At 41.9% G+C, this 27,959-nt stretch overlaps 1 protein-coding gene across 2 annotated transcripts in view; it reads left to right on the top strand.

Moving 5' to 3' along the window:
* The window catches only part of hivep2a (HIVEP zinc finger 2a), a 97,047-nt gene that overhangs the window by 57,773 nt on the left and 11,315 nt on the right, over positions 1-27,959 (top strand). For both annotated transcript variants that reach the window (XM_051408377.1, XM_051408378.1), the window contains 8 exons: positions 17,960-18,034; positions 18,145-19,467; positions 19,967-21,849; positions 22,038-22,298; positions 22,628-22,796; positions 23,084-23,177; positions 23,399-25,193; positions 25,309-25,466. In XM_051408377.1, the coding sequence (XP_051264337.1) occupies positions 18,492-19,467; positions 19,967-21,849; positions 22,038-22,298; positions 22,628-22,796; positions 23,084-23,177; positions 23,399-25,193; positions 25,309-25,466 (5,336 nt within the window). In that variant the 5' untranslated portion in view covers positions 17,960-18,034; positions 18,145-18,491. The remainder of the gene's footprint in view (positions 1-17,959; positions 18,035-18,144; positions 19,468-19,966; positions 21,850-22,037; positions 22,299-22,627; positions 22,797-23,083; positions 23,178-23,398; positions 25,194-25,308; positions 25,467-27,959) is intronic.

Raw genomic sequence — 27,959 nt, 5'->3', positions numbered from 1 at the left:
CCTAACTATATTTTAGTAGGATTCATGGATTCACATCGGTGCACCGACATTGCACTGATTAAATGGCGTCCATGAACTCGGGATGCATCGGTAAAAAAACAATTTATTTATATATAATTATTAGTGGAGACCCTATGCCTTTATTATTTAGAAATGTGACCAATAATTTGTGAATAGTATTTTCATATTTAGATTGATTCCTCCTCTCAAAACCGGTTCTCAAGCTGCTTAAAAAGAACCAAAGAGATAAAATAAAACAATCTATACCCTATTGAACTGAACAGCCTATTATTCCTTTGCATCACATAGTATCGCATGGAATCATTATGTTGAATCAAATTGTGTTGAATCGCACTGTATCACAACACTGATGAATTCGTATCACATTGGTAGCTGCTTTATGTGTATCTTTAATGTATCAGATCGTTGCTAGTGTATCAAGATGCGTATCACCAAAATCATGTAGAGGTGTAAGTACTGAGAAGTATACGAGGTATCTTCCCTTAACGACTAAAATAGCTTGTTTTTCAGTGTGATCCATGTGACCACTCGAAAGATAACATATTAGCTGTTTTCTGATATTAAACCCCTGTTAACCTCAGTTCTGGTTATGTTTGGGCATAAAAAGATCATGTTAATGGAGACCAGTCTGTGACTGCGCTGACTGTCTGCAGCAGCAGGAAGAATGAATCTTTAATCAGATCAAGCTCTAAAGCGGTAAAACACGTATCGATGCAATCTGAATGAATTGTTTTGTTTTTCTGTTTCCTGGAAGCTGAAATGCACCTGACCTCTGCACATGATCCTCTCTCTCTCTCTCTTTCTCTCTCTCTCTCTCCCTCTTTGTTTCGTCCACTGTAAGCCTTATTGTTCTTTCCAGCTTTGTGCGATCTCTCTCTACCTCTTCTTCATCACATCCTCCATCTCATTCAGTCGACCCTCTGTTTTTTCTCTCTCCTTCTGTCCTTCCCTTCCCCTCATTTATGTATTTTTATTTTTTTTTAATCAATGTGGTCTGAGTGAAACATTTTAAAGCTGCAGGATTAAAACCAGTCCGACTGTACTGATGGTAAACATCCATCTGGTTTCCATGGAGATGGGGTGTCAGGACCCCCGTGCAAGATATTTAGCTGCACTTGGGTGTCATGTACCAGTGGTGTGTAGGGTCTTGTCAGATACACACACACACACACACACACACACACACACACACACACACACACACACACACACACACACACACACACACACACACACACACACACACACACACACACACACACACACACACAAACAAACGCATACTACTATACTGTACTCTACACATACACACTCAGACATGTCACACTGAAGTCTAAGGCTAATGGACAGAGTTGAAGCTGATGCCTCTGATGTCCAGTTACAAAACACTACAGAATATAGCCAAAAGTATGTGGACACCCCTGTCTGCACACTTTTCTGTACTTTTAGCCCCTTAGTTCCAATCAAGGCAAATATTAATGCTACAATGCACGCAATATTTAAGACAATAAAGATGTGCTTACAATATGGTGTTTGTCCCTCTCCTGTTTCAACATGACCGTGTGCTAGAGCTGCAACAATTAGATGCAATCTACAACCAGACATGTTATGGACCAAACAACTAATCAAGTAATTGAGGAAATGATCAACAGATTAATTGAAAAGTAATTATTAGTTGCAGCCCTACAATGCACCTATGCACAAAACCAGATCCATAAATGTTTTTCCCAGTTTAGTGTGGATGACTGGCCTGCACTGAGCCTTGACCTCAACCCCCGACCCTGTGAGCCAGACCTTATCGCCCAGTATCAGTGTTGTACCTCACTAATGCTCATGTGTCTGAATGGGAGAAAAATCCCTGCAGCCAGTTTCCAACATCTTGCAGAAAGCTTGAAACCAGCAAGACTGCAGACTGTCATAGCAACAGATTACAGGACTGAAATGTTCATACATGTGTATGGCTGTATCCGGTATCCAAATACTTTTGGCTACATTTTCTTCCTTTTTCAGGACTGTTTTTTTTCTCTGTGTTTTGGCAACATGAATGTGTTTTACATGTCATGCCAATAAAGCAAATTTAAGTTGAAGAAAAGGAAGAAAGATGCAAATCAGTAGAATAAACTGCAGCAGGAAATGGAACATTTTTTCACATGCAGATGTACAGTAGCAAGTTACAGTAACACACGTTCACACACTCTGTACACACAGGCAACAATCTAATGTTTCTTCTTGCATATTTTTTGGAAATGGAAACATTTAGGAGGAATTTTAGGCATAAATCAAGCGTTTCTTATTTGTCTCGTTTGCTCACCGAGCCATCTGTGCTGCTGAGAGTTCAAGCTTTTTAATTCTATAAGATGTTAGTCATCGTGGTGAACACACACACACACAGACACACACACACACACACACACACACACACACACACACACACACTCAGACCACACACCTCCTACCTACCTGCTGCTCTGCGGATGTGAGGGGACAGAGATTATCTCTGTGCGTGGGTGGACAGTCAGCACTGTGTGTGTGTGTGAATGTGTGTGTATGTGAGTAACGGGTGTTGGGGACAGTAGTCATTCAACCACCCGCCCCCATTGTGTCAAGAATAAACTGCAGTGCACACACACACATGCACACACAGCACATACCTTTTGCTGCTTATAAATAAAGAGCCAGGACGGGAGAAGAGACGCTCAGAAATTGCCGGCAGCCATCATCGATGTCGGTATACATTCTGGCAGAGGCTTGGAAGGTGTTTCTGCTCCGACGGGCAATTTTGCAGTTAACCTATCATTATTTGGAGTTGTATTCTTCTGTAAACTTTAAGTTGACTTGCAAAATAGGGAAGCTGGCAGTTGCATCCTGAGCTGTAAGAGTGACAGTGCTGCTGTCTTCTTATAAAACCTTAAAACATTTTTCAGTTCCTTTTCTTTTCACTTTTGTCTTTTCAGACCCACTCAGTACTGAACATGCACATAGTAGAGTTAGAAGTTGAGTTGTGAATTCGTACGCTACTTTTGAAGAAATTATCATGTACGCTGAACCACGAGTAAAGCTTTCTGTCAATCAGGAAGAGAGTTGAGGCAGAGCAGCTGGAGGACATCAGAGGGAAAACCTGGAAATAGTTTCTCCATAAAATATAATCCAGTTCACCAAAATCAGTGAATAAAGCTGGCATTTTTGCACAGTAATCAGTATGCCTCTGTATCGTTCAAACATTTTCTAAATCAGTACCGGTAACCAATTTTTAAACTCCATTTTAAAGAAAAAAGAATATACATTACAAACGATAGATGCATACACAGAATACCGAGCTAGCTTCTTCTTAGCTGGAGACATTAGAATTTCTCGTGTTGATACTTGTGCTGCATCATTGCTTCATTTTATGTTGTGATGCAAGTGTGACACATAACTCAAAATGCTGGAAGCTCACATCAAAAAAAGTTGATGATGATTCAGCATTGGGAACACACAAAGCTGGATTCATTCACACTTTTCTTTTCAGTGTTTTGTTGGATGTGAAAAAGTGCAAAAGATCTACTGTGTTTTCGAATTGAATTGGTGCAGAAACTACTACTCCCTGTCACAATCTGCACTTTTACATAGTGAGAAAACATTCAGAAACGCTTCAGTTTTTTCCTACATCGTGAGTCAAGCATTTTCATATCAGTGCTACATTATGTTACAATGTCATTTACCTGGCACCTGAACACAAAAACCCAAAGGTCCTCCAGGCGATGTTTTTTAAAAAAAATAGTAGTAGTAATAATTGAAACTTGAAGTGCAATCTTAAGACTTATTTTGCCAAGACAAATGATTTTGGGAACCAATGTCAGTACTGACTGACTGATGTTTGAACTTTGCACCTGAAATCTGTAGAATCCTGAACATCATGTGTATGACGCTGACACCTCAATGTCTTTTCTAGTTGTGTAAGAAGCTTGACCTCAATCTTTTTTTGTGTTTTTATGGTATTCAACTCGTAATCCCAAGGTAGTTTTACATTGCAGAAGCATATGAATGAATGAAATGTTTTATTACTTTACCTACTGAATACCATGCAAAAAGACTTGGATAAGTAAGTACGTGTTCACAAGAGTGACTCTGAGTGATCCCAGGTTTTCTAGGACTGAAATATTCTTTACAACTTCAACTACAAACTCATGCAGTTTTCTTTTCTATATGTTTTGCTTTTGTCAAATTATTATTCTTTAGGTGCTGGTTCCATAGTTGATACATGCTTTATTACCCTCCATAATGGGTAGCTTTCAGTGCCCAGCGGCTAAAAACTGGTTATACTGGGCTATTCTCTGTCAGCCTTCCCTCCATAAATACGGGTAACAAAAGCCTTAATTGTATCCTGTTTGGTTTATGAAGTCTCTAAGTGAAAGTTTTGGTAATTACCCGCCCTACATAGTATGAGTTGTATTTCTGGTGTTGTTGCGAGGCTCAGATTGCAGATTTCTGACGCAACGCTGTGAAAAATGGCCTCCAGGACGACTTGGTTCCTGAGAGGAAAACTAACTCAGCAGTATAGTGCAGCTAAACCTGCCTGCAGGCTTTTTTAACGATGGGGAGGAGAGGAGAGGAAATGAAATGAAAAAAGTGCAGAAAATAAGGTTTGGATAGGGAAAAACATGAATGAAAAGGAGAAAAGAAAACAAAGGCGCAAAGAGAACAAAGATGGGTAAACAAGACAGCGAGGGGAGAGGAGAGATGGAAGGAGGAGAGAAGGAGAGGCAAGGAAACAAGGAGACAAGATTGAAGAGAAGAGAGAGGAGGCGAGTGGGGAAGAGGGATGCAGATGACAGAAAACAGCTTACATAAGTGTGAACATCATGCCTGTATGCGCGCACACACACACACACACACACACACACACACACACACACAAACACACAGACTTGTGTACACCAGGAATAGTCTTGTGCCCTGAATTTGACTCAAACTTTTTAAAGAGCTGCTGTGGGCTGGAAGCTCCCACTCTGAACGCAGCACAGCGTTGATGCATCATTCATTCAAAGACTCCAAAATCTCTAAAACACACAACTTCTACAACAGCTGCCACTGTGCACGATGCTAATTCAAGATGAATGCATGGAGAAGGGCTCCTACAATGGCCACTAGTGTGCAGAGGTTTTGCAGTTTGCGTCACAGACGTCTCTGCGGCCACAGCTGGAGGCATCGTGGCTAAATATATGAGCCAGGAAAGAGGAAAGATTGTTGTGGTTTGGCTGCAGGTCATTTCAGAGATGTTTGGAGTAAAAATGAAACATCTGATAAAGCAGATCTAAGTCTATTTCTTAATGTTAGTTACTCTGACACACTGCCCTAGTCTCTACTAGAGGTCTGCACAGGGATCAAAGTCAGCCATTATTCAGATCTTTGAAGACACCATAAAATGGAGGCATCAACTTCCTGGAAAACTGTCACTTCTGTGTTTTGAAGCTAATCCCAAAGGCTTAGAAACAGGAAAAGGTGTTGACAACATGTTGAGTAAACCCCAGGAACATTTTCTATTCTCAGAAAGACAAATGAAAGAAGCCCTATGTTTGTGAGGGTATTTATGACCCAAGTCCTTTTATATTGGGTATCTACGGATACAGAGTCAGATCCAATACTTATGTTTACTTAAATGTTGATTATCTGACACACTGTCAGAACTAAATGAATCTGTGTATTTTGCAAACCCACTGGGACCATCGGTGCAACCAAATAATTTTAACATTCATCCCTTTAATTTTCACTCCCATACGGTGTAGAGCAGTGCTGCAAGACCAGCAGGCTGAGGTGGGGAACACCACAGTAAAGTGTAAAGAAAGGTTTGGATTTTTATTTTTGATCAGATTTTTTGCTATGATCCATTAAAATATGCCCAGATACCGAGCCCAAGGGTCAGCTCAGGACCTCCCTAATGTTTACCTTTACAAGTCAAGCAGGTATGTATAAGTCACTGTCTTTGTCATGAACATTTTCCTATTCACGAGGACAAGGTTTAAAGTTCTTCAGATCAAAGCTGACCAGGGACCTCTGCCAACCAGCTGAATATCTAAGAGGAGAGAAGACAACACTGGATGGTTTCTTAAAGAATTCCATTGCAACATAACACGGCATAAAACCTCCAACTCAGTCCTTTGAGGAACTTGGTTATTGGTTGTCGCTGGATCACAGGAGAACCTTTAACAAACTATAAAATCTTCCAGTACACAGAGCGTCGTAAAAACCATAGCGTCCATCCACAAAACAAATCCGTCTACCCCTTCCTCTGTCCATCTTGCTTCCTGGTGTATTTTGCAAACTGTTGTGGAAAATGTAATGAAGCTACATGCACACACGCACGCATGCACGCACATACACACACACACACACACACACATACGGGGCTAACTCAGTAATAGTTTCAAGGCTGGCCCAACAGCCCTGTGGAAAATATGACTGCCTTCTCTTTTCCACTGGCAATTTACACCAACAGGACGCCTGTTTTTCCCCTCCTCATCTCTTCACCCCCCTCACCCCGTCTCTCTCCCTCTCTCTCTCCCTCTCTCTCTCTCTCTCTCTCTCCCCCCCTTCCCTCTCTCCATCTTTTTCTCCGTCTCTTTTTGCTTTCTCTGTTAAATGGAAACATGTTGGTCAAACAGCCACAGCTGTGGAAGAACCGCTGTTTCGGAAAAGAAAACTCTGTAGGTACAGTGTATATACTGTATGTGTGAGTGTGTGCCAGGAGACAGAACATGGAATTCTTTAACAGCCTAATTTGGTGCTGTGTCACATCATGTTTCCCATGTCAACCACAGGGTATATTGTGTGTGTGTGTGTGTGTGTGTGTGTGTGTGTGTGTGTGTGTGTGTGTGTGTGTGTTGTCTCTTCAGAGCAGCTGCAGTGCAGTAGATTCACTCTGTCCACAATATTGAGCAGCACTGGAAGAGAATAAATAAAGAAATTAAAAGAAAAACATAGATTAAAGAGTTGACAAAATAATGTCAGCAGAAGGTCCATTTGTTAGGTTTTATCCTATCACATGATCTTCCTCAACAGACGGAGTTTGCCAAGTTGTCATGAAACTGTAGGCGTTCAAATTCCAATCTTTCTGAGCACTTTAAGGACATATAAGTGGAGATTTAACTACAATTCTGTAGGAGCTGTATCTGCTGAGGAAGACTGGATGATACGATTGAAAGCTCCAAGACAGCTACTAAATTGACCGAATGGTTTGTTTCCAAGTTCAAGCATGAACTTTAAATCTCAACATAAATTAAAGAATATTTTGGTTGCAGAAGTTCAGCTAAAAGTTATCATTTCAACAGCTGTAACTTCCCAAAAATCTGTTCTCATGCAATGATTTGTGCATTTTGATCAACTTTGCTTTGCTTTAAAACTGCTGTTATTGAAGACCAACTCTTCTTTTTCACAATAAAAGCATTCCAAGAAAGAACAGGGAGTATCCCCGATGAGCTGCTGGAGGCATTTTAATTTGAAACAGATGGAGTAAGTGTTGACTCTGCTTAAAAGAGCAAACAGAAGGAACAGCAAATCAGCGAATGGAAATAAATAAGAGAAGGTCCACTATTTGAGATGTCAGATTTTATTTATTTATTTTATTGTATAGTAGTAGAATGTGTCCTTTGTGCATATTTTTCTATCAGGAAATTTAGCAAAAACTAACACATTTCAAAATAAAATCACTATGAGAATTAAAGGGACCACAATTTAGTGGTTATTTAATGTGACAGTGAAGGTGCTTTTTCTGTCCTATTATGGTAGAAACCTTCTTCTGTATGAGATTTAAAGCTGAAACCATATATACACATGCTAACATATACACTCAACACACACACGCCACACACACACACACACACACACACACACACACAGACACACATGCATACACGTCATTTGTGTACATTGGACAGTGCTGAAACAGAACAGAGTGATCTCACCTCTCAAGACTTTAGGACTGGATGTACACACACATAATTACCTACATCCACACACAGAATCATACAGCAATCATTGACTAACATATCTCATGCATAGATATTCTTCAGTGGTTTTGGTCTGTGGTGTTACTTGGAAGTCTTTTACTGGCACATTTTAAAAACCTACTGTATTTACTCTTCTGGAAGGTTAAAAAACCAACAATGAAAGAAACAAACAAAGATCCTCATCCTGTGTTTACTCTCCATCTTAAAACCCTGCAGGCTTTTCTCTGAGTTCATCTGAGAGTCAGAAATACTTTTTTGAAAACCATATTTCCTCCTTTATCTGATTTCTGGTTGTTTTTCAGGACATATTTTATTGACCAATTAAACTGCATCTCCACCCTCCATTGTAGACTTTTTTAAAACCATATTTGTTGGTTTGGTTAAGATGTTGCCATGGTTTGGGTCAATCAGCATTTTATTCTCTCCTTTCTTTGGAAACCACACAATCTTTTACTCCTAAAAACACAATGAAACCCACAGATCACCTATAGATGCCCGCATGGGACTGTATTTGCATTTGTGCATGAAAAGAAGCCAACAAGTGAAACATGAAGCTGTGGGAATGTTGAACATGGCACTTTTCTTACAGCTGCACTCATTTTAAGCTTTCACTGATCAACTTTATGGAATTTTTGTACCCATAACTGATTTTTTTATGCACACTATAATTATTTCCATTGTGAGTTTGGAAAATGTAAAGTCGTAATCCAAAAGGTTTTTACTCCTTATCGCTGCAGTGTTTCTGCATCAGGATCATCTGGGAACTTTAGGATGCAAACATCGGTGTCCAGGTAATTGTGAAGCCATAGATCATAAAGTTTTGAATCCTTCCCCGTCACAGAGCAGTGTTAAGTTTGGAGTATTTCCGTTGTGTAACTGAGGCTTTTATAACAGCAATTCAGCAGCAGCAGCACTGTAACCTTGGCACACCAAGAACTTCCTCCTCCCACACACACACACACACACACACACACACACACACACACACACACACACACACACACACCCTCATCCTGCCTCAGCAAAGCTGCCGGTGCTGCCACCTCCCACACACATACTCTATTCACAGCACACACACAGATACACACATATTTTTTCTGACAGAAATATCCAGTAGCATAATTGACTTCCTACCTGCTGTAAATCACTGTCTACTAGCTGTCTGCTCAAGTGTGTGTGTGTGTGTGTGTGTGTGTGTGTGTGTGTGTGTGTGTGTGTGTGCATCACAGTTCAGATTAAGTTCATTTGATTCATCTCTCTCTCATACTCTTAGATTTAATTTCAGTCGTTTCTGGAGAGCCTCTTCTTTCTGTCGTTTATGCCTCCTTGTTCTTCACACACAATCTCTCCCACATCCAGATCCACAGCGATGCCTCAGCTTAGCAGATGACTGACAGCACTAAATTAAAACAAAACACGGTTGCTTCAACATGAACAGTAGGCAATTTAATCCCTTGGATGACAGAGGGATGATGCTTTCTGCACAGGGCATAGACTCTGGAGACATGAAATAATGAGTTTTAGGTGACGATATTTTTATTTCAGAAATTGATCTATTTCTAGTTGTGCTTTTGTGGCCAATCATAATTCCCCGCTTGGATGTTTCAAGTGAAACTCATTCCTCAAACACTATACTGTAATGCGAGAAGCAGCCACTCCTGACAAATGTATTTATTTGTTTCTTAGTGCCTGGTCAGACCATAAAATGGCACAGTGAAATTTTTTTGTACATCTTTGCAGAGTATGTGCTGTTGGAAGCTTGGTGATGAAGTGACTACTTGGGAGGCTAATTGTCAAGCTAATGTGTGAGCACAAGCCAGCCAAAGAAGCTCACCAAGCTAGCTAATGTTTTTGTGTCTGGACTGACTGCAGACCATCTCTCCTGTGGAGCAATGTATGCCAGTGTAATCAGGTCCTTTTGTATGTGTGTATGTTTCTTTTTCAAAAATGTCTCCAAAAAGTATCTGGTCAGTTTTTGGAAATTAAACATAACCCATGGACTCTCAACAATGTTGAATGGCTTCTTTTAACATTTTATTTTATTAGTATAAGGGCAGAATTTTGAGCTGAAACAGCTCTTCATCTGATGCAGAGATATCAAAAGAAGGAAGGGTGCTTTCAATAGCGCTGCAAGTCCTTGGGAGACAGACATTAGAGATGTTTTAACAGGATAACACTGTAGTTTGGATTTTGAGATTCAAGGTTTTTATGAGCAACAACATAGGCATTGTAAGTGATGAAGTGAAGCATGAAAATGTAGGTACAAGTAGAGGTACTTAATTGTCAGCTGACAGTACAATTGCTCTTCCAGGTATAATATAGCTCCTTCAGAGGGTGAGAGCTTCTTTCTGGAGCTGCCTTCTTCCAGTTCAGTTTAACACTCACAGGTAAAAATCCATTGTTAAAGAGGAAGAGAGGCTGATTTCTGCACCCACAAGAGCAGAAAATAGACCAGAATTCAATGCAGCTCCAGTAAAAGACAGGACAAGTTACGAGAAAGCCTCACTCTATTTCAACTGAAAAAAGCTCTCTGTCCACCTACACATCTAACCCAGAGGTGACAGCAACCAGCTCAGGCACTTTCTTTGCAGGTTGTCAAAAAAGCTCTCTGGGAAATGTAGGAAGTGAGCAACAGAAATAGAAATAGAGGAGACAAGTTGAAGGAAAATGGGAATAGAGAAGGTGTATATTCCTATAAATGGCTCTAGATTAAAATATAAACAAAGACTTTGACTCATTTGGTTTGACGCACATCGAATTCCTCCCGAACACTGACGAACATTGAGTCATTCCTGACATAAAAATAGTGAGATTCCATTGAGAAGGTGAGTCAGTATAGGTAAATCCACGCGTTCACCTGCTGCAAACATCTTCTTCACACTTGTAAAGTTACACACATGTAACGCTGGGGGCTTACTGGTGAAACCACAACCTCCTGCTCTTGGCCGTCACCTGCCTTGCTCAAGGGGACAGTAGGTGTAGATGATGAAGAAAGAAGGTGATGTTTCTAATTTCCACTCAGATGTAAGCCTTTTGAGAAAACAGCATATTTCACATGACTTTTTAATTATCAACACAAAGTTGCATAAAACTTTTACCCGTCCTGATGTAAGAAAGCAGGTATTGTAATATAACTGCTGAGCAAGTGTATTTTTATTTATAAAACTACTGGCGGGGGGTGAAATTGGCCCTAAATTTTATTTGGACTGGCACCGAGAAGGTCTTAAAGTGTTTTAAATTTAACTTTGCAGCGACCTGCATTCGGCCTGCTTGCGGTTCACACACATACTGTTTTGTTTTCACCCAGAAACTAAAAGGGGATGTTTTCTCTCAGACATAACTGCCTTTCTTCACATTTCAGTTAGATTATAATAATCCTGTCAAACCACAATGCTGTTTTTACACTATAGAGTTCATTGTGTCTTTTTCAATCAGAGGTCAAAAGTGTTTGACTGGTGTTTTCTTATTTAGTTTGATTTGTTGTTATTGTTTTTGAGTGTTTTTTTCTTTCTAATATAATCTACAGACTTTATTTTTAATATTGTCAATATCATGTATTTTATTTTGGTTGTTTAAAGGTATATAAAACTCATTGAATGTATACATAAATTAGAGATGAGGTGTACAGTATGAAATGTAATCAGGTCTGCAAACCTGGACTAGCCTGCTTCCACACCTCTGTATGGCTGCCCATATCCAAATTTCTATTATTCTTATTTCAGAGCTTTGTAGGGCCAGAGCGAGAAAAATAGTTTTTCTTCCATCCACTGGCAGCAAAATTGTCGCTTTCTACTGTATTTGCACATGGCAACTATGGGCTAAGTACTGGGCTGTAATGAATCACCATTAACTTACATCTAGAGATAGATAGAGGACAATTGAATAATATATATGTTATTATGCCAGTAGATGGACCAATTCCCATATACATGCACACACCCTCTTCAGTCCAATTTATTGTTCCAGTAACTTCTGTATTCCTCCAGGTAAAACAAAGGTAGTGTTTTAATGGAGGTGTGTGTGGTTTTGGTCCAGTTGGGGCCAAACAGAGCAGAGCCAAAAAACAAGCACAGTGCCAGCTGCCCTCCATCGCCCCCGCTCCCGCTCTCTGGCTGTACAAAGTGGTTAATCACTGAATGGAAACCATTAGTAACATGTTTAAATAATTTACACAATGTCTGACCACCCAAACCAGAACACTTCGCCTACCACTCAGAAATACGAACCTGGCCTTTGTGTGTGTGTGAGAGAGAGTGTCTAATCCATGCATACATGTATTTGGTGTGTGTGTGTGTGTGTGTGTGTGTGTGTGTGTGTGTGTGTGTGTGTGTGTGTGTGTGTGAGGAGAGTGGTGGTACAGTAACGTGATATCAGCTGGCATGACTTTCATACCTACCGGCTACGCCCCATTTCAAAACACAACATTAACTCTGTGTCCTTGTTCCCTCATTGTACCCTTTTCCCCTTTCTTTGGTTTTAGTTTCCTAATTTTCTCCCTGGTTTAGTCTGTTGTGTCCTTGTTCCCTCATTTGTACCTTTTCTTTGGTTTTTGTTTCATCATGTCTTTCCTGCCTTAGTCTCCTAGTTTACTCTTTTGCATCCATATTCCCTGATCTGAGTCCTTATTCCCTCTGCTTTATCCTTACTCTGATGTGTCCTTTGTTATTTGTTTCCTCATCTCTGGATGGTTCAGGTCATGTTGTTGCGCACTTGTTCCCTCATTTATACCCTCCCCTGTTCCTTTGGTCTTTTTTTTTTTCTCTCCTTGGTCTGCTTTTAGCCTCTTTGTTCTCTCCCCTGCTTTCTTTTTTTTATGCTGTACCCTTATTCCCTCATCTATACCCTTTCTTGGGTCTGTGTTCCCTTTTACTTGACCTCTTCTTGTTCTTCTCTTGTAGTTTGTGTCTGTTCTGTTATCCTTTGCAGTGGTGCTGTTGCCTCTCCCATATGCCCATTTTCCTTCATTTTTTCTTTTTATTGTTCCCTCTTTGTTCCCTCTTCTCTGTCCCTTTCCTGAATCACTGTTCTGTCCTCTATATACTTGCCCTCTTGCCTCTTTTACACTTGTTCCCTCACAAGCATCCATGTTCCCTTGTGTTGTTTTTAGCTTTCCTTTTCTCTTCTTTTCATCATCATCATGTTCTCTTATGTTTCTTGATCCTCATTTCCATTTCCTGTCCTTGATTCTTTCCTGTCTTGTTTTGCTGCCCTTCTACTGTAACATAATTTCCCCCTATAGGTCTTTTTTTCCCTTCTGCTTTATCCCTGCATGCTTATTCTCTCAGTGCATTATTTACCTTTTCTACTTCACCCAGCGTCCCCTGCTGTATTCCCCTGTGTCCCTCTCCCCTTTACTGCATTGTCTCCATATTTCTTATCCTGTATCCTTCTTCCTCACCTCGCATCCTACAGTATCAAATATGAAACATTAATCCCATGCAGTACATCCATTGTTTAATTGTGTTCCCTGTGTGGTTTTGTGATTAGAAATACATTATGCTGCATATGCAAAAGGGTGACAGACAGGGCAAGAGAAACACACACACCCACAGACACACAAAGATACTTTCTCTCTGTTTTTGTGTCACAGGAATTCCAACCATTCCAGTTGGTATGCGGCACCCTGGCGGGCCAATTTGAGAATAACTAGCCACCACACACACACACACACACACACACACACACACAGCTATACCAGCAACCAGCTCTGCCCTCGTCTGGGTCTTTCATTGAAAGTAAATGAGAGGCTTATCTACTGCATATCTGAACAAGACACTGTAGGAGAGGGATTATTGGTGAGTGTGTGTGTGTGTGTGTGTGTGTGTGTGTGTGTGTGTGTGTGTGTGTGTGTGTGTGTGTCAGCGAGAGAGAGATGAATGCATCGCCGCCCTGATCTGAAACACACACACACTCAGACACACACGCTGATAATGATACAAGGAGGAAAGGGGATTTGCACAAATGTTGATCTATTATCTTGTCGTTTTGGCAACATTATTCCAGACTGTCATTCCAGTGAAGCTGGTTGAAATGAAGTGAAAGAGAGAGCGAACAAGAAAGAGAGAGAGAGAGTGCCTTCGGCCCTCAGGATTGAACAGCCTCCCACACACTTCATGGAGCTCTCACTCACACACACACACACACACACACACACACACACACACACACACACACACACACACACACACACACACACACACACACACAGCCTTCTGTTCTTACTGCATGGTTAAAGCCCACACAGGATTCATACCTCCAGGGTTTGGGAATATGTGCGTGTACGAGTGTACTTGTACATACCTGCATGCACCTCAGTTCTCTTGAATCTCATTTACAACATTTGAACGTCTGTCTTGTCATGCACGAGAGGTTTAGGGAAAATCTTGCCCAAACAAATTTGGAATATTGAGACACAGCTGAGATTTCCTGCTCTATTGTATGAACGGCTTGAGGAACAGGTGATCTCGGAAAGGCCGCCATCAGACAAACCACACAAAATTCTGACGCTCAGACATTTTATTGCTTTTTTTTTTTGGAGCGTTTTGTTTACATTTCAAGTAAAGTTGAGTAAATACTTGACACAAAGGGTGAACAGCAGTCATTCTGTAGATACCCACAACTTTTGATTTATAGCTCTATGTTGGATTTCAACCATTGATAGAATCACCACTACACTAGAGGAATGTGCTGATACATTTTTTCCACAGTAATATACAATGCACATTTAGCATTGAATCATTACTGAATAGGAGACTACTGCCATTCAGCCGTTGTTGACATTCTTTCATTCACTGTGAAAGAGAGCAGCGATCGCAGCTTGTACTTGTCCTACTTGTGTGTTGCTGAAAAAGAGAATTTCTGTGCCTGGCTTCAACCTGCTGTATGCTGTCTTCACTATTAACATCATTATCTCCTCCAGCATCATTAACTTGACACAGAAAACCAAAGCAGCCCAAGCTGACCAATTATAGGTCTTTGGCTGGTATCTACTCAACCACTGTAGCCCCAATGTGTAGTTCCATTTTTAGGTAGGCACATGACAGCTACTGCACAGCAGTACAGCAGCTAAGTTAATGCACAACCCCCTTAAGGAATTGGTTAAAGAAAGGTACCAAAACTCCAGTATCGTCAAAATTTCAAATGATACCCAACCCTATCCAAATATTTTCAAGCAATCAGTAAATGGTACTAATACGTAATAAATGGTCTACTTGTGAGCTGAGGATTCTCCTTTCTTTATCGTTCTCCCAATACCAAGACCTTTTAATTAGCGTAACGAGTTTGAACGTAACCATAAACAAATCAGTGGTTGTTCACTGAATGGAGGTGTTTGCATTCACCTCACATCACACAATCCCAGACATCCCGGTCAGATCCCAATTCCTCATTAACGTTTCTATGCTATCAAGCCTGTGTTTAGAACTTTCTTCTTGTGATTGGACAACTCAAGATACATTATGGTGCATGGATCACTCAAATTACCTACACATAAACACAAAAAAACCCCTTAGATCATGTGTGATATTCTAAGAAAAGCATGCAGTGGGTATAAAACACCACCTAGATCTATTTTCATGTCTATGGAAGCTGAACTGATCTTTGCTACTTTATGTTGAGTAACTCTGGTTATTTAAAGCATTCTGATAAATCACTTTGTGTGAGTGTGTGCCTTACTATTTTTACCTCTGAGTATAGCCTCTGAATGCGCCTTTTTCTGACCTACCTACAACTTGGGTGTCTCGTCATGCCCTTTGCCAGCCTACACACAAACACACACAACTGGTACACACTCTTCCCACGCTCATACACATACACACCAATAGTTATGTCTCTCCTACGCACAGGAACTGGGGCAGGTTGTGTCGGTGCATGTATGAATAAAGCTTTATGTAAGCCATTCACTACGTGCTCCCACTCACTCTCCAGACTGCGACCATTCAACAGTTTCATTAAAAAAACAGTCACCTTATGTAAGGTTAAATTGCAGTTTTGTCGAGAATTATCTGCATGCTTCATGGCCATACTCACTCCTGGGTTATTATGGGTGTGTGTGTCAGGAGGTCAGATAGCTGTCGAGGTGTGTATGATTGCAGATGGTAAAGGTGCAACAGCAGGGTTCATCCTTCTGTGATTCCGAATGTCAGCAAGAGTTTCAGTAAGTGTTTACATTTTGAGAACTTCAGTAGCCAGAAATCAGTAATCGAGAAGCTAATGTGGCTGTTTAGGTTGAGATAAAAGAGAGCTTTAACTTTCATTGGTGAGTCCAGGTTTCAGAGTATCTATATTTTGAACTAAAATAGTCTGTGTGAAAAACAAAAGGCTATACCCAGCAGCAGAAATTAATTTGGTGAAATCAGGCAAATTTGTTACAATGGAAATAAAAACAATGTGAGGGTTAGGTTTTCTCTTGTAGCCATTATTTAACTATAGGTTAGAGGTACTTGTTAGTCTTGTTAAATCCAAAGACAGATAGATTTTGATTCGCTTTGCTAGACGTATAGAAGACATGATTTTGGTGACGTGTTCTTGGGTTTATGTCCCGGATGTGAAGTTATTTTCTTCCTGTGGGTGTCTGATGATAGCATAATGCAATGCTGGTGCAAAAACAGAAAATAGTACCACACACAGTATTGTTAGCACCAACTTTATCTCCAAGTTGTCACCACAGATGATCTCCATTTGCCTGTAGTTATGTCAGCTGACCCTCCTACTAACCAATCAGCATCATCCTGTGTTTGATTCTGGCAGAGGAGTCAGACCACATTCTTGCACTCTTAACACCATGGAAAACATTAAAATATGACCCAGGTCTGAGCTAATGTTTCTGGTGTGTGTTTGTGCGAGTGTGTATGTTTGTGTGTGTAGGGAGCTGCGTGTGAATAGCACAAGGTAGCCCAAAGTTAACATTCCTGCTGCTAAGAATACAGTATGTTTTCCTCAAGTGCTATTTATAGATCTCACATTGGGCCCCCAGACACACACGTCATTGAGCCCTGCTTACTAGCACCAAGGCCACATTGTGTGTGTATACTGTAGATGTGAATGTGTGTGTGTGTGTGTGTGTGTGTGTGTGTGTGTCGCAATCAGAGAGCGGGGGAGGTTGTTTGAACCCTGAGATGAGAAAATACAAAGCAAAACTGCAACTTCAGCAGGCGTTTGTGTGTGTGCAATGCGACTGTTCTTCATCTGCTGTCAGGTGTTGGTGTGGTTAAGAAACGTTAAACAACGGAAACACACTCATATACACTGTGTCTACTGCAGTGTTTGCAGTGCAGTTGCAATGCCCATCAGTACTGTATCCATGTATGTGTGTGTCTCTTTTCAGTTCTGTGTGTGTGTGTGTGTGTGTGTGTGTGTGTGTGTGTGTGTGTGTGTGTGTGTGCTCTCTTGTTTGCTCTCTGAACAAGTACATACCAAGTTAGATCAAATTATGACACCCAGAGAGGAAGGAAAGGTGCTGGTGCTGATGGCTGCTCTTCGACTTGGCCTTTTTGGACGCCTACACACATTATGACACTCCGACGTCACTTCCACAGTGCTATTTATAAGCCTTTGTGTCTTTTTAGGAACAGCGTGGGTTTGCTTTGCATCGGTGACTCACTGAGTGGAAGGAGGAGGGAGGGCGGGAGGGAGGGAGGAGGAAGGGGTGGAGAAGGCAAAAAGCACAGATGGATTCCTGTGTGAAGCAACTAACTGAGCAATCAATGACATTTACATTCGCACATCAGGCATGTACTTGACAACTTAGTGAGCCCTCTCTGTACAACAAAGTATATGGTGTTGTGTTGCACTTAGCAGTCAGTATGTTACATCTTTTTGTAAATTACTTCAAGGTTTCAACACAAAACCAACTTATGGTAAGAGAGAGGTATCAGGCTATAGGTTAAATAATCATCTGTGCCGTCATTGAGTTTTGAATTGTACTGATGATTCACTCTTTTGTTTTGCTGCAGGTCTTTTGGTGAGAAAACTGAATGACTTTTGAAGCTACAGAAAGAAGATCTACAAGCACTTTCCCTTAAAGAAAAGTTAGTATTTACCCTTTGATTAAATTCAGTGTGTTGTTGACCACCACTGCTGACTTAAAATGTGCTCCACAAGTCACCAAACATTTTTCTTCTCTTTGTGTCCTCTCCAGATCACTCAAGGATTCTTCTGCCTTTAGATGAACTGGACAGAAAAACGACGCACAACAACAGTGGCGTGTTTACAAAATGGCAAAAGGAGAGAAATATTTCTGATGTTATCCACTAAAGCTCCCCTTTTATTTCCACTTCCTAATTCCTGTTTCCAGCCTGGCTTTACAATCAGTCTATTTCAGCAATGGACGAGTACTTCCTGTTTCTGTGAACTTGTTGCCCTCAAAGGTTCAGCTATCATGCCTGGTAGTTTTGGGACCTTGTAACCCTACAGACCCTGCCCTCCCAACCCCCCCACTATCCCCTCTTTCCTCCCTCTTCTAACCCACAGAAGAGCTTCACAAAAATGGAGGCTCGTGAATCGGCTGCCACTGGGCAGAAATGCTCTAATAAGGAACCAGTGAAGGAGAAAATGCCTCTTCAAAGAAAGTGGGCGTCCGAGCCCTCTGCAACCACCAAACGAAGCACTTTTGCTGACCCAGAGGCAAAACACCGTGAGAGTTTGCCCTGTGGTGCCACCGGGGGATCAGCACCCCAGCAGAAGTACGCATTTACAGGGAATTCTGGAAAGCTGCTATCTGGGGCCATAGGAGGGCCGCCATCTCAAGACCCCCAAGGGCCCTTTGCTCAGGGGTTTCCAAGGGGATACTCCTACCAGTTGGGCCAGCCGTACCCTCAGCACCCCCAAACTGAGCGCTTCCTCTCAGGAGCCAAACCCCAGCCAGGACTAGAGCCACATGCCTGGCCATTTGCTGGTCAGTTGCCCTGTGATGACTTGTACCCTGTTGGACATCCAGGACACACGCACCCTCATGGGGCTGGGGCAGGGAGGTTTCCCCGCCAGAAATCCCCCAGTTTACCTAGTTCCTTTGGACAGTACTCTCAGTCAGGCCCTGAGCCTGGAGAGGAGGGCTATAATAAAAAAGAGCAGAAGCCGAAAAAGCCTGGTAAGTACATCTGTCACTATTGTGGTCGAGCTTGCGCCAAGCCCAGTGTCCTGAAGAAGCACATCCGCTCACATACTGGAGAGAGGCCATATCCTTGTGTACCCTGTGGCTTTTCCTTCAAAACCAAGAGTAACCTTTACAAGCATCGCAAGTCCCACGCTCATGCCATCAAGGCTGGACTCGTACCATTTTCAGAGCTAGCTGTGGCCCGCAGTGGGGACATGGACCAGGCATCACCAGTGGGCGAGGCTGAGGTCCATTCAGATGGAGAGCAGAGTACCGACACAGATGAGGAAGGTGTGGAGGGCTCCACCATGCTGACGGATAAAGACAGTCCCATCCCACAGATCTCCTTTGAAGCTGACAAGAATACAGGTAATTTTCCCTGAACAAGACACATTCTGAAAGTTTACCATCCTGAGAATCATCCATAAAAAATCGTAAAGACCTGCCTGTCTCTGACCCTATGGCTAGTTTCCCAAAACTGTTTCAGTAAAATCAATAGGTGTTAAGATGCATAAACTGCTGCTTGGTATGGGTTTTCTTTCCTAATGATCAAAACCTGAAAAAATAAGGATTTATTATTTATATTTTTTCAATTTTAAAAACCAGTTCCAGTTTACAATTATACATATTGATTTTTATTGTTTACACTGCCTGACTCTGTTCAACTGCAATGTTGAATACCCCAAACGTATAAAAGGTATCACACACAGATTTCCAGGATCAAGTAGATTCATTTCACCAATTTATTTTGTTCAGTTGCACTCATTCACTGCCTACATGTCCATCTTTTTTACTAAAAGTTTTATTCAACCCTTCTGCTTTTTCATCCTCTACTCTATGTTATGCGCCACTCTTTCTCACTGTATAGGTGGTGTAGAACCAGCATATGCAGACTCAGCTGAAGAGCTGCCGGTGGGGTCTATGAAAGTGCCTATCCTTATTGTCCCCAAGCCTGGGGGAGTCCCCTCCACAGGGATGGAGTGCCCACCCTTTCAGGACATAAAGGGGTCACACCACATGTTGGCATCACAGGTTGGTGGAAGAGCACATTCACTAGATGACTCCCCCACCATCAAACAACGTTTGGCCCTAAGGCTAAACGAGAAAAAGGGCCAGGACTGTGACTCTGCCATGTCCCAGTCCCTGAACCTTCTTAGTCCTCACAGCAAAGGCAGCACAGACTCTGGCTACTTTTCACGCTCTGAGAGTGCAGAGCAGCAGATCAGCCCTCCAAATACTAATGTCAAGACGTATGAAGAGATAATGTTTGGTCGGACTTGGTACTACCGACCCAACTCCAGATCCAGACAGTCTATCACAGTGGGCATGGCAGGGGCAGACCCTAGCAGCTTGGCTGGCTTAAATCAATCAGGCGCTATTCTGGACATGGGGAAGATAGCTGAGGATCATATCTGTTTCAGAGGGGATGTTGGAGTCTCCGGAGATCCCAAGCAGTATCCAACAGGACCCTGTCAAAGTAGTACGGGGCTTCTGGAGCCTCCGTCAGATTCTGGGACCCTTATTAGGAGTAACTCAATGCCAACTTCCTCCCCTCCTACCCTAAGTGTCCCACCAGGGATTCGAGGCAGCCACTCCTTCGATGAGATGATGACATCGGATGATGTGTTTTACCCACCTCGCAGACTCAGAAGACAGGCTGCATTTGAACATTCAGCCAATGAAGCCCATGTAGGTGAGGCTGAGGGCTATGGACACATGCCCAAGAATGTAGCTTCATCTCTGGGTATGAAAATTGGTGAGCGCAGCTCAGGAGTCCAAGAACACATTGCCTACAGCTCATATGGTACTAAAGTTAGCATTTCAGAAACTGCCACAAGAAAAAGGAGGAAAGAGAAGAGTGTTGGGGATGAAGAAGACAGCCCAGGGCACTGCGACAGTAGCTGCAGTGGTTCAGTGGAGATGATAGGGGACTATGAGTTTAAACAAGGTAGTCTTGATGGATCTAGAGCCACCCCAACAGGGAAAGGCTCTCTTCACAGCGCTCATAGCCAGTCTGACAGCTTTGATACCTGTGCCAGCATGTGCTCTGAGGACATTGCACTGTTTACTGACTCTGAGGGCAGGAAGGCAGCTGGGAATGTCATATCAGTCATCCAGCACACCAACTCCCTCAGCCGGCCAAATTCCTTTGAGAAGTCCGAGTCCTTTGAGCAGCCAGGATATCAGCCTTCAGATAAAGCTCCATCTAGCCAGTACTCTGAACAGTCCGACACAGAGATCTATGAAGATGCTCTGAGTCCTGAATCTGCTCTACTAAGGACAGAGAGCATGGAGCAGCAGCTGCAAAGTGACAGTGACCTGGCCTCCCTTTCTTCGTCATCAGCTGCAGCCTCACCTGGCCAGCCTTATCACATCCCACACAAACTAGTCCGACAACCCAACATCCAAGTTCCTGAGATCAGGGTGACGGAGGAGCCAGACAAGCCTGAGAAAGAAACAGAAGCTCCATTGACCAAGGAACCAGAAAAGCAGCAGCAGCATGTGGAGGAGTTCCAGCTGCCACAGAGGAGTGACACACTCTCCCAAATGCCATCTGAAAAGCTCCCACCCAAGAAGAAACGGTTGCGCCTGGCAGATATGGAGCACTCATCTGGGGAATCAAGCTTTGAGTCAACCTGCACCAGCCTTTCTCGCAGCCCCAGTCAGGAGAGCAACCTGTCTCACTCCTCTTCCTTCTCCATGTCCTTTGACAGAGATGAAGGCCTCAAGTCTGTCTCACCCACCAAACAGGTACATCATTATATATTTAATACGTTCAAGTATGGTTATAGAACATTATTATATGATATTTACCTGAAATAGCTCTTACTGACTATGTTGTCATGTAGCACAAGTCGGTGTAAAGGACAGCATGTTCCCAATAAGTCAAAAAAGAGGTGGAAAATTATAAACACATTTTTTGGGGGGTTCTAAACCAGGATGACTCATTGGCATCATGTGGTGGACCTAAGCAGTCGGAGTTCCTGACGGTGCCTGGCAGTGGTCACTCCAGCCACCACCAACAGAGGGAGATGAGGAGGTCTTCCTCGGAGCAGGCACCATGCACGCTGCCCACAGAGTTGCCTGAAATGCGAAGCAAATCCTTTGACTATGGAAGCTTGTCCTCCTCCAGACAAGGAGAGATATACTCCAGTGCCTCTGCAATGAAGGAACGCCGGCGTGGATATCTTGTGCGACAGGTAGCATAAAAACTTCCCTGTTATTGTAATTCTTTAAAAAATTGACTGGAAATTCTGGTTGGACATTTAGACAAGCGTTACAGCTGCATTACTCTGTAATTTAAGTGCCTATGTACCCTCCCTGACCTAGATGATATAAGAAAAAGAGGGTTCAGTAAGATTTAAGGCACCACTAGAAACTGGTTTCTTAGCACCTACTTCTTCTACATTTCCTTACACTATATCAACGTTACTTCGTTAATACACTTACAGTTAACTTAAGTATCACAAAATTTTACATTATAACAACTGACCAACTCTACTTCCTTGCTTTCTCATATATGTGACAGGCTTCACTGAGTGTTTATCCAGAGGCAGTGACCCAGGAACCAGGGGTTGCTGAGATGTCAATCAAACAGGAGAGTTTGGAACATGGAGCATGGCCTGGCCAAACAGGATCTCCTCACAGTAGCAGCGATGTAGCGTGCAGAACCAAGAGAGCTGGCAGTAGCATTGGTGGTAAGCCTTGCATTACTATCACTAAAACTTTGTTGTCAAATTATCTATATGAGTTTTTAAGATTCTGTATGATGCTGCATTGGTAAATACTTGACTAAGACAAAGACTGAGGCTAGTGTATGGGTATGTAATATACTAGACTGCATTTGAAATGTTTGGACCTTATTCTGTCCAATGAGTTACATACATTTCTGGTACAAAAATTTGGGAGTATCATATTGGATGTCGTTTTTAGGGAAGAATTCAATTTCACTATATTACAATACGTTGTTTTGCTTTATGCACAGGTGTAGGTTCTCACCAATACCAACAGCACCACCAGCATCTTCTCCAGCAGAGTATCAGTGAAGACAGCTTGCAGGATGAACCTCTCTATGGCAGGTAACAAATCAAGGTTTTCCTGTGCAACCCCCAAATTAGAGAGCCCTTCTTATTTTGCTGTGATAGAATGAACAAAATTCAGACAAAATGAAATGCAAATTCAGCAACATTTCAGCAATTGCTGTTGTTGTTTTTTATATGTATATATTTTTTTATATAAATTATAATTTTATATTACTTATAATATATATTATGATTATTCAACTGTTTCTCCATAATAGGTCCCAGCAACATCGCCTGCAAGCCCAGGGCTCATCATCTGAAGGAGAACATCCAGGTCACGAGGTCATGAACAAGGAAGTCATCCAGCAGTACCAGAGTGGACCCCCCTTCCTTTCCTTCCAGCAACAAGGTCTGTTCTGGAGCCAGGAGGCCAGTCCGACACCTCGACAGCAGTTGACCCTCCAGGCCCAGCAGCAACTCCAAAAACTCCAGATCAGGCCACCAGGTAGCCTGCCTGGACACCCTCTCCACAAAGACCAACCACCCCACTCCATGCAGCAAATCCATGATCCACAGCCACATGATGGAAAATTAGAAAATCCAAGCTCTCAGATGTACCCTGCCTCTTTCTCATCTCGCACCTCTCCCCTGTCCCAGCAACAACAGCAAAACTTTGTCTCTCATTCCTCCAAGCACTCCCTGCCCAGCTCCACCACCAACCCCATGCTTCTGCAGCAGATCCAACCTGTCTTTGCCACTCAGAACCTGGGCTCCCAGGCCTCTCTACCTGGTATGCTGGTTCCTGTACGGATCCAAACACATGTGCCATCATTTGGTAGTGTTATGTACACCAGTGTTAGCCAGCTGATAGCTACCCATGGCAGTGGGGTACCAGGGGTAGGGTTAACCAGGCCAGGCGTTGCTGACAACAGCAATATATCTCAGCCAGTAGGTGTTGTGAATGTCAGCAAACCACCTGGAGGAATTGGAGGAGGTATTAGTGGGGCAGGTTTCAACCTATCACACTTCCTGGGACAGACCGATGGCACCGTGCCTCGCTACCCACTCTGGAAGGTTTCAGATTCACTGCCAGAACAGCGCCTCAACACAGGGATCCCACTGTCACTAACGTCAGGCACCATATCCACCACAGATGCCTCAGGATCTGGCATTGGAGGCAGCAAGCGCATGCTTTCCCCTGCCAGCTCTCTGGAGCTCTTCATTGAGACTAAGCAACAGAAAAGGGTTAAGGAGGAGAGGATGTATGGACAGATTGTTAAGGAGATGAGTGCCGTGGAGTTAAGTGGAACTGAAAGCAGTAGCAAGCCTGAGAAGGGGCAGGGTAGAGGTCAGCGAGCCCGTCTGAAGAGTGAAGGCTCTATGGAGGATTCTGAAAGGATGACCTCTTCTCCTCCACTAAACGACTTCCCCGTTGCCACCAAGATTGCCATTCCTGTCCGTTCCTCTGCCCCACACCTCCCTGATGTACCCCGTGTTGATAGCTTCACCCCTCCTCTCCAGATTGTAACAGACCGTTCCCTAGCTTCAGGTGGCCGAGACTCCCCAGAGGAGCTTGATGTGGATGACTCTGTCCCAGAGCCCAACTCTAGCCCCCAGTCCATGGTATCCTCCAATGATTCAGAAGACACTGACAACACAAAGCAGCCTACACCCAGTAAAATCCCCCTAAGCATGCTGGTTCAGCTAGCTGCCAACCAAAGCGCAGGATCATCCGGAGCAGTGGGTCAGACGCTGCTACTCACAGATGTGGCGGATGTCCAGCAGTTTTTTCAATTCCCTAGCCTGCGCACCATGAGCAGAGTTAGCTGGTGTTTTCTGAACTACACCAAACCCAACAGCACCCAAGCTGCCTTGCGTAGCTCTGTCTACAGTTCATGGTGTGTAAGCTCATACAACCCCAATCCTCTGAACCTCAGCACCAAGGCTGCTTTGGCCCTGCTGAGGTCCAAACAGAGGAGAAACACTGATTTGATGTACACAGCCGCAGCCATGTCACCACCCAGCTCTGGAAAATTGGTGTCCTCTGTGGCCTGGAAGTTGAGGTTTGATCAGGTATGCCCTGTAATTATGTAAAATATAGAAGTTTAAAACAGTGTTATACAAACAAATGTGTCCATGCAAAGTTAATAATCTCTTTTCCCCCTTTCCTTTTTCTTTGTCTCTGTAGTTGAAGCCTGAGCTGATGCCAGTTGATGTCAGTAATTTTGGGAGGAAGATGAAGGGAGTGGTATCGTGGGACCATTCGAAAGAGGAGCAGGTAGAGAAGGAGGTCTCAGTCAAACAGCCTGCCACCGAACCAACCCGTATCAAGATCTTTGAAGGCGGGTATGTTCAGCAAATGCACACACAGTCCAATAACTTTTGTCTAATAAAGTGACTAATTTCAACATTTATCTTTTTTAATGTCAAAATTATTGTAGTGACCAAGATAAATAGTACACATATTTTACAGCAGTTTTTGAAGGAACTTTTGCCTACATTAAATCTGAACATTTGTCTTCAAAAGCATTTAGATGTAGTTCCAGATTATTCTAGAGTTTGTTTCATCCTCCCTTGGATACTGGGTAAACAGCAGATAGCAGACTGAAAGTTTATTACTGAAAGTCTATATCTATGCCATAGAAATTATGTTTTAATTTCTCTTAGTTTTTGTCAGAAAAATATCTGAAATGAGTTTCAATGACATCTGGTGCACAGAGAGCACCAAAGTATCACCCATTATGTTAACATTTTTATCTTTAGAACTTTTTACAAGGTAAGAACCTGTTTGACATGGGCAAAATTAATATTTAAACCTGAAAGAAAGACTAAAATAAGAGACAAAGACAAGAACATAAATGAGAAAAGAAGAGGAATGTATCAAGAAGTAAAAAAAATGATAATTAAAAACAAAAAAACAAAAAAACAAATACAAAAACAAAAGTAAAATAAAATTTATCAGATGGCTAGCATTGTGAAAGTTTTTGCCCCAGATCCATAAGCAAAGAACTCCAGAGTTGCCTTGATAGCACAAACCTGGTCGCCTTTATTTTTCGACGAGATTTAACAGTAAGAGAAACCCCAGCTTGAGGACCTCAGACTGAATAAGAACTTCAGATACTTAAAGTCCTCAATAAAGCAGCTGCTCTCCCCTCACATAAATATGAGCTGTCTGATTACTTTTTTTTTTTTTTTTTTTACTTTTTTATTTTCTTACAGCTCAATTTTCAACGAAAATGAACTCAGATGACCTTTGTATGAACTTTAAGAACATCTGTTTCATTATGATTAATCTGAAAATCTTCTTAGGTATAAAAAAAAGAAGACTTATCCTTTTACAACCTATTCTTTGGGCTTAATTTGTGCCTGTGAGAGTCAAGCCAAGAGCCTGAGCCTGGTAAACCCATCATAGACTAACGACTTGAGCTGCATCGCTGTAATTGGACGTCCACTTTCATAATTCTTGCTCTCACTTTTATAGACTGGTGTGAAGTGGGATCTGTCTCTCATTAGTTGTATTTTAAAAGCTTTTTCACACTGTTTTTTGTATCATCAGCAACTGTAGTATTTATTTATTGTGTTTATGTTACTAAGAGAAGTAGGACTATGTATAGTTTATTAGATTTATTTTATATGTATTTGAGTATATTTTTCACAATATTTATTAAGTTTTATTATTTAATAGTTACCTCAGAGCATGACTTGTCTCATTTCAGAATTGGTATATATGGCCTCCTGCTGATACTGAAACATTTCAACTCTTCTTTATGTTTTGATTGATAAGACTAAGGGCCAAAGTTATAATTTTAAAAATAACTTTATTTACTCCTGTGCAACTAAATGTTTTATTCCAGAACAAATAACTGTTGTAAAAGTTCAGATTTCACTGATCTCCAAAAGTTTCTAAATTCTAAAAGCTTTTCTGGAACATGTTTGGAAAATGCAGCATACATACATACATACATACATTTAACATACATACAGCTCATTAGCAAACCTAAAGAAGAAAGATGCAAAATACTTTGTTGGTTCCAGATAATAACTTCTAGATAGGGCCCTTTGGTATTGATTGTACATCAAAAGCCAGCATCAAATGTTTTCCCATATCCTTACTTGTCTTTACTTATTCTTTGATTAGACATTTTTGGTTTTAAATAATAATTTTGCATATTCTTGACAAAGTCATTGTACAGCTGTTTGTGTTTAGATTGTTTTAGACATCTGGTGTGTGGTGAGATCACTTTCCATTTGACCAAGATGAGTTTTTCATTGTCAAATTTGGACTATGATTGTGGTACAGCCACAAAGCGATCTGACACAGATTTCAGGTAGTATAAGGTTTTGTTTGATAGCAAAGAAGATGCTTTATTATTCATTATCATGCTATTAAAGTCACATAAAGCTTATTTTCCACACAGAAAGCATAGGATTTTTTCCTGAAATGTACATTAAATGGTCAAATAAAGGCCGTATGTGGGAGTTAAAGCTAGAAACCCCTGTAGTTTGAGACATTCCTACAGTATCATAATGTTTTATAGTCTTACAGTATAGAGCCAGTAAGACCAAGGTTACTGAATGGAACAGACGGTGCAGACACACACAAACATGCAAATACCCTCACACACACATGCAGGGAGTTATTAAATGCAGCAGACAGTGAAGTAATTCTCTTTTGTCCCCAAAGGACACTTTAGAAGCAATAAGTGGATAAAAGTGCACAAACAGGGCAACCGGGCAAACACACGCATATACACTCATGCGCCTACATAAACAGTATGCATAGAAGCAAACAGACTCACAAACACTCACATCAATCTTTGTAAATATATATATATATAT

Source organism: Dicentrarchus labrax, unplaced genomic scaffold, assembly GCF_905237075.1.
Source record: "Dicentrarchus labrax unplaced genomic scaffold, dlabrax2021, whole genome shotgun sequence".
NCBI classification, from domain to species: domain Eukaryota; kingdom Metazoa; phylum Chordata; class Actinopteri; family Moronidae; genus Dicentrarchus; species Dicentrarchus labrax.
The sequence above is the reverse complement of the archived record's forward strand: the minus strand, read 5'-3'. Positions and strand labels throughout refer to the sequence as shown.